At 51.2% G+C, this 7,625-nt stretch overlaps 1 protein-coding gene across 1 annotated transcript; it reads right to left on the bottom strand.

The window, feature by feature from the left end:
- Positions 1-4,096: 4,096 nt before the first annotated feature.
- On the bottom strand, positions 4,097-5,122 carry LOC135374511 (uncharacterized). The gene has a single exon (XM_064607466.1). The coding sequence runs from the start codon at positions 5,120-5,122 to the stop codon at positions 4,097-4,099; it is 1,026 nt and encodes a 341-aa protein (XP_064463536.1).
- Positions 5,123-7,625: the final 2,503 nt, after the last annotated feature.

Raw genomic sequence — 7,625 nt, forward strand, 5'->3', positions numbered from 1 at the left:
AGGTACATGTCAAACTTATTCAGTGCGAACATGATAGCCAGGCACTCTTTCTCTGTCACGGTGTAATTTCGTTCAGGTGATGTCAGCGTGCGGCTTGCAAATGCCACCGGCCGAAGTTCACCTTCGTGCTGTTGTAACAACACTGCGCCCAGTCCATAATCGCTCGCGTCTGTCTGCATTACAAATGGGCGATTAAGATCTGGGAGATACAGACAGGTGATCTGCGCTATCGCTTCCGTCAGGGCGGAGAATGCATTCTCCTGTGCTTCTCCCCATGACCAGCACGCACCTTTCCGCAGTAGCCAGGTTAGTGGCTGCGTCATGTCCGAACACCGCGGTATGAATTGTCTATAAAATCCAATCATACCAAGGAAGCGCTGCAAGTTCTTTACGTCCTGCGGGCGAGGGTAGTCTAGGATAGCCTTCAGCTTGTCCTCGTTCGGCCTGACCGTGCCGGACTCCACTGTAAACCCTAGCAGGTCGATGCGGTTAGTCGCCAACTGCATTTTTCGAGGATTGACAGTCAACCCAGCAGCTTGCATACGTCCCAACACGACTTTCAGGTGTGAAAGGTGTTCCTGGAATGAACGTGAAAAAATTACTACGTCATCCATATAAGCCATAGCGAAGTTGTACTTCGCATCGCCGAGCACCTCGTCCATCATACGCTGAAAACTAGCCGGGGAATTGGACAGTCCGAAGGGAAGCCGGACGAACTCAAACAGTCCCCTATGACAGGTAAAGGCTGTCTTTTCGACATCATTAGGTGCTATCGGTATCTGCAGGAATCCTCGACTGCAGTCCAAGATTGTAAACACGCGGGCTGATCCCAACGTGTACATGATCGAGTCTATAGAGGGAAATGGATACGAATCTCTCACCGTCACCTCGTTCAACCGGCGGTAGTCCACGCATAACCTTGCGGTTCCATCTTTCTTCGGAGCGAGTACCACCGGAAAGGCCCACGGGCTGCGCGAGGGTCTCACAGCACCCGTCTCGATCATTTCGTTCAGCGCAGCATCGAGCAACTTGCGCTTGTGGACGCTAAGCGGCCGCGGGTTGCATCTCCAAGGCCTTGCGTCGCCGGTGTCTATGCCGTGTTCCAAGACTTCGGTCAAACCTGGTTTTTCCGTAAACATCCGCGAAAAGGGTAGCAATGCTTGCTCCAGCATTTCTCGTTGCTCTGAGGTTCCAGAAAACCCTTGCAGACCCTCATGCAAGGCAGCAGTTGCAACTACAGGCGTTTGGTATCCCGCTCCGTGATGCTCTTCAACGGGCAGTGATTGTCCAGCGCCGCGAAGTACTCGAGCGGCTTGCTGCTTAGTTTCATCGCTGTTGCCAGTCGGTTCCCGGTTTCGCTTTGAGCAGTCGTCCTGGGTTCCCTCACCAGTCCGCCGTTGGTCCGCTCCAGGGGTTGTCCACTCCAGGAATGGGTAGAAGGTACTGCTGCATGCATGCTGGTAGCCTCCGCGACGCAAGTCCAGGACAAGTCCCATCCGGATAATAAAGTCGCGTCCCAGGATCATTGCTCCTGCCAGTCCAGGAAGGTAAACAAAGCGTTGTCTGACCCGATGTCCATCGACAGTCAAGGTAAGGCGTACCGCGCCACCGGCAGGTACAACCGCATCAGAGGCGAGCCTTAGGCGAGTCCTGGTCGTCCGTACCGAGATGTTCCGCTCCCGGCACCAGTCGTGGATGGTGTCGCCGATCAGGGAAACCGCTGCTCCGGTGTCCACCAAACCTGCAACGTCTTTGCCCAAAACGCGCACCACGATGAAAGGTCCAATGTTGCAGATGTCATCTTGCAATCGGCACGCAAGCGGGACCAAGGCCACTGTATTATCAGAAAAGATAGCACGGTTAGAAGTAACTTGCCTCTGATCAATGTTCGCTCCGGCCGACGACGGGAATTCGTAATCTGCGGTTACCGCCGCCGGCGTTCCGAGTTTCCCTGGGGGGTTCTTTCGGGGGTGGCCGAAGTACGATGTGGGCAGTCCCAACGGATGTGTCCGTGTTGCCCGCAACCGTAACAACGTGGTCTCCCAACGTTTAGTCCATTAGAGCGCGGTGGGGTTGATCCCTCAATCCTGTCGTTACGCCGGTATCCTGACGTTCGGCGACGTTCGCTACCGGTCTGTCCTGCGCTCCTCGAAGTCTCCTCAACAAGCCTCGCTCGGTTCCTTTGCTCGTGCGCAAAAGGATCGAGTGAGCGGTGTGAAGGACCTGCCGACGCTCCGCTATTCGGTCCTGCAGGCCAACGGGGATGCAGCTCCGTTGCCTGTACCGATGCGCCCCATGCACAACTAGGCTCAAGAGTCTCCTCCGGTCTAGGAGGTGGGCGGTAACGCAGCTCAGCTAGCAAGTCGGCCTGAATGCTGCGCGCTTCTGTAGCTAACTCCGACAGGGAAGTAAAACTTCGACCTCGTAAATATGGCTTGAACCGAGGGTGGCACTGTCGGATAACGCGTGCCACCTTCTCTTCTTCATCTACGAGAGGGTCCGCTCTCCGATACAGTTCCTGAATCGCCCGGATGTATTCCAATAGGCTCTCATCACTATGCTGCGTTCGGGCTGCAAGCTCTTCGCGCATACGCATCGCGTAGTCTGGGGGGAGGAACTCGTCCCGAAACTGCTGCTTGAATACGCTCATCGAGAGAAATGGGGGCTGGGACCTACGCCACAAAGCAGCTGAGCTTACCAGCGCTGCGGGAAGTACTCGACGCAGAATGACGTCGTCGGTGGCTCCAACGGCAATTTGGTAAGCACTCAAGTCGGCGAGGAAATCTTCAGCCGACTTGGAATCGCTGTAGCCCGAAAATGTCGGTACTGGCAAGTTCAGGCGCAGCTGCGTGTCCGGGGACGGCTGGGCGGCGGGCGTGCTGCTACCAAGCTGCTGCGTCAGTAACGTACAGAGGGATGCCATGTGTCGAAGCAAGTCCTCAGCCACTGGCGCAGGCTCGTCCTCGTCACTGTCTGGGTCGTGTTTCTTCCTGGGAGGCATCTCCGGTCGAAGGAACTGCGCTGCAACGCAGACGGCGGCAGAACGAAAAAAAACAAACAAAAATGCACACTAACTGCAACTATGCCGTGCCCTCCGGGGAAAACGGTGCGACGGGTCGAAAACACCAACGTTGGGCGCCAATTTTGTGGGAACCTCGGAAGCGCCTGCTTCTTGACTGGTGCTACCCTGGCCTTTGCCAGCACTATGTTTGAAGAAGCGTCCGATCCGTTTGAAGAAGAGTCCGATGTTTTAATAACCAGGTACGCAACGGCGCCATACGCGTTGCAACTTGCGTCCCAGAAAACATGCAACGATACATTCTTCGTCCACATGCCGTAGTACCTGTTGATCTTGATCTCGGTAAGGTACTGTAAGTCTTCACACCACCTTTCCCAACTCTCCTGTAGGTCCACCGGAATAGGTTGATCCTAAGTGAGACTTTGTTGCCACATTTTTTGCATGTAGATCCTTGCAGCGATCGTATACGGTGACATCAAACCTAGCGGGTCGTATATGCTTTGAGCCGTCTGCAACACCTTCCTCTTCGTCCATACAGCAGGCCTTCCACCTTGAAGAAGGTTGGTAGCATTGTAAAAGAGGGAGTCCTGTTCCGTATCCCACTTCATTCCCAGAACCTATATCACGCGGGAATCTCCAGCGAAGGGTGAGACTTCCTCCGGGTCCTGCACGTACTACGCGTTCAGCCGTGCTGAGTTGGAGGCTCATTTCCGCATGTTCATGCTTCCCTTCTGCATTATATTCTTTACCTCGTTGTACATGTTGATAGCGGCTTCCCCGCAGTCAGCACCAGATATAAAATCATCGACACACGTACAATCGTTCAAGAGTCTTGTTGTTTCCGGATATTCTACTTCGGACTCTCTCAGCAGTTTCTTCAATGTCGCCGCAAACAGGAATGTGCTAGGACCAGTCCCGAACGTGACTCTCGTCATTCGCCATATTTCCAACTTATCGTCCACTCCTGTGGGCATAGCTTGATACCAGAGGAATCGCAGGGCACCTCGGTCTCTTTTGTGGATGAGTATTTGGAGGAATGCCTTTTCTATGTCGGCAGTAAAAGCAACAACATGTAGTCTAAATCTCAGTAGGAGAACGCTTACATTCGGGTTCATATTGGGTCCGATGTGAAGATTCGTTCAAGCTGATTTCTTGAGTTTCATGAGCGGAAGCGTCAAACACGATACGACATTTCGTTGTAATGCGGTCCGTGCGAATGACCGCGTGGTGAGGTAAGGAGTACAGTGGTCTATCAACTTGATCGTGATTGTATTCGTTCTCTGGCACCTTTTCTGCGACGCCGTCAATTAGATATTTGCGGATAGCATCATCATACGTCTTGAGCAGGTCGGGCGTACGAAGTAAACGGTTCGTCAAACCTTTAAGTCGTTTCCGTGCGTTTCGTTCATTTGTTCCAAGGTCTATGTCGTCTTTCCAAGGTAGCCGTACTTCGTACCTTCCGTTGACGTTCCTGACGGTACTATTAAACCTGTTCAATACCTCACCTGCGGTTGTGTCGTCGTAATCGGCTTCGTCCTCTGGACCCCAAATGTTGTTAATGAATTGACGTTGCAGGCCTTGCCGAACACAGAGGATTACAGCTTGCTCCTGGGCTTGAGAATTCATCGTGTCGTTTACGACGCCATGCACAAACCATCCTAATTCGGTGGGGGCACACACTAGATTATCATTAATTCTCCTGATGTCATCTTGCACGAGTGTCCAGTACCAATCGGTCCCAATGAGAATGGAGATAGGAAGTTCTTGATCTGCCGTGGTGACATTCGATGCTTCCTCAAGTAGGAAAGTGACCTTGAGATGCTCTTGATCGATGGCAGGAAGTACGTTGGCGCATATTTGCTGCGTTTGCAGCAGGTCAATTTCTACGGCAGTGCCCTGTGTAATTTGCAGCTTGACCGAAGTTTTGCTCAATGCCTTGGTGACTGTTGCTCCACCGAACGACCCTATGCTGATTTTTTCGACTCCGTGGGAGTGGCATCCTAATTGCTTCGCGAGCTCTTCGGTGATGAAACTGCGTTGGCTACCGCTGTCAAACAGAACGCGTACCCAGCATGTGTTTTCAGGTCCCTTCGCGCATGCCATTGTTGTGCCTAGAAATATCTTGCTTGACTGTTTAGAGGGAACTGCGGAGGCTGCTAAAACCACCTATCCCGAGGGGTCGACCGGAACGGTGTTGACTTGTACTTGCTGGGTACTCCTATTGCGTATGTAGTCTGGGTCACACAGGCTCGTAGCGTGTCTTCGGCTGCAAATGCGACACCTGATGTACGACTGACAGCGACTAGCAATGTGATTTCGTCTCGTACATTTTAAACATCATCTTGCTTCAATTAATAGCCGCTCCTTCTCCTGTAGTGGGATATCGCTGTCGCAAGTGACCGTCCGATGTTGATCTGATTTGCAAAATAAACACGATTCATCATTTGCCTTATTTGGTGTCCGTGAATTGTTTGCGTTTAAAAGAGCAGAAGCCGTTGGTATATCGGTGGTTTTGACCTTACGAATATTCGGTTTCCCTTCGTGCTTCTCCTCACCGGTATACCCTAATGCACGTTCCTTGGACACTATTTTTACTCGCAAGTAGTCCATCAGGTCCTGGAAGTCCTGGCTGTAAAGGTGTACCGCACTGCCACTGGCCACATCTGCGCCGCGACTACTGTCATTAAATTCTTGTCGTTCCTGATGTTCAACGACCATATCTTGGGGCAGCTTGCTTAAAATGATGGGTCTAAGTAGTGCGCTGTAGGCATCGGTTGATATGCCCAAAACCTGAAGGCTTCGTGCCCGGGATTGAATTTCATTATATAATTGCTGCAGTTTCGAAATATCTGCAGGATCCGTGGCTGGGACCATATTTGTCAGCTTCTTTATGTGCTCATCAGCTATGCGTGTGGATGGTCCATATTCCTTCTTGAGAAGTTCAATTGCCTCGTTATAGCAGCCCTCATTCAGATTTAATCCACGGATGAGATCAGCGGCGTTCCCAGTTAACAGAGACGTCAAGTAACAGAACTTCTCAGTGGCGGTAAGCGCGTTGTTGTGGTGTACTGCAACTTCATAACGTGTCCACAAAGGAAGTCATGCGTCTATGGCGCCATGAAACTTCGGGAGCTCCAATTTTGGCAACTTTATCTTATTGTCCCTATGGACAGAAGCAGCTGGAACGGGGCTGGGGTTCAAAGCCAAGGAAGTCGACACGCCCGTCGAAACTTCTTGGGAGCGCAGATCCATGCGAGTGATGGTCTCCAAAATCTGATGGCGGTAGTCGGTCGTGGCAGTCATCTCGCGTTCATATTCTTCGTCAGAGAATTTATCCTTGAGCTCGCTGTCAACAGCCTTCACATCTCTGGAAATATCTTGGAGCTTATCTCTTAGTATAGCAATATCTTGCGCGGTTGCACCGCCAGCTCCCAATTTCTCGTCGATATTGTTCCTCAATCTTGTTGCTTGTGAGCGTAAAAATTTCCTGCCTCTCTTCAACTTGTCCATGGCCGACTCGATTCGAATATCCACGGGAGTAAGTCAAACCGTAAAACTCAACGTGGCCAACAATGCGAGAACCAGAGCCGTAATCCTTGTATCCTTCGTTCTTTTAACCTTGAGTATCCTGGTCACGGCACCAATTTCTGTCGATACCAAGTCGAGAAGAGACGTGACTAGTTACGACGATGTTTATTTCCAGAATGCATAACGCTCGCGACGGATGATAGTCAGGATGTGATGTGCGAGACATGCGCTCAGTTGTGTTGCACTCATGATGATCATGATATGTCCGTTGCATTAGCAACACTCCCACTACCAACCTTCCCGAACCACACTCTCCGAGTCTCTTCGTTAGCTGGACTCTCGCCCCTTCTCCCTATCGAAATTGCTCTGTCCCTGGCCTAATGCAGCCCAGCAACGCTCTGCGCTCAAAGCTCTTCTGACATTTCTGGACACCATCGGACTTCGATCATTATTGTGAAGGGACTCGTTATTTTATTCCCCACTTTCCCACCAGCAATGGGGTAGAGTATCGCCTGTGGCGATGAAGCTCCCTACTCTCCAAACCCAAAATAAAGTTGTTGTTGTTGTTACGTCATACGGGGCTCGTTTCTCTCCTGCGCAACTACTTTTTCCGACTGTCTTTTGTATATTTTAGTGCACAGTGACAACACGCTGTAGAGCGAAAATATTTTGCATGGTGACTCCTTGTGGACAGCTTCACAGATGAAGCAGGGTTTCGAGTCATGTTAAATGTCACTTCCTCCATGCTCCTTTAGGAAGTAAAAGAAATCTAGTCTGTCAGTGGGCTCTCAGATATTACTGCGCCGCAGATAGGATGGCAGGGCACAGAGACATCACTCTCCCTCCTTTGCCAGATGATGTAATCTATCATACTCACTCTGCTTCCATATTGACTGTTAAAACTGGCTGCGTGACACTACGTGAGCCCTCCCTCATGGCGGAGCTGCAGTATTTCTCCTTGGCGCGCTATTGTCTCCTTATCTCCAACGGCGTATGTAGATAACAAACTTGATTTCTTTTCCTTAATTTGAACACGAGTATAGTTGAGTCACCGCACGTGATCATCCGGCAGTGAGCC

Source organism: Ornithodoros turicata, unplaced genomic scaffold, assembly GCF_037126465.1.
Source record: "Ornithodoros turicata isolate Travis unplaced genomic scaffold, ASM3712646v1 Chromosome68, whole genome shotgun sequence".
Lineage (NCBI taxonomy): Eukaryota > Metazoa > Arthropoda > Arachnida > Ixodida > Argasidae > Ornithodoros > Ornithodoros turicata.

Bases quoted from the DNA above. Each gene is read 5' to 3' on its own strand.
- LOC135374511 (XM_064607466.1), bottom strand. From the start codon at position 5,122: ATGGCATGCGCGAAGGGACCTGAAAACACATGCTGGGTACGCGTTCTG.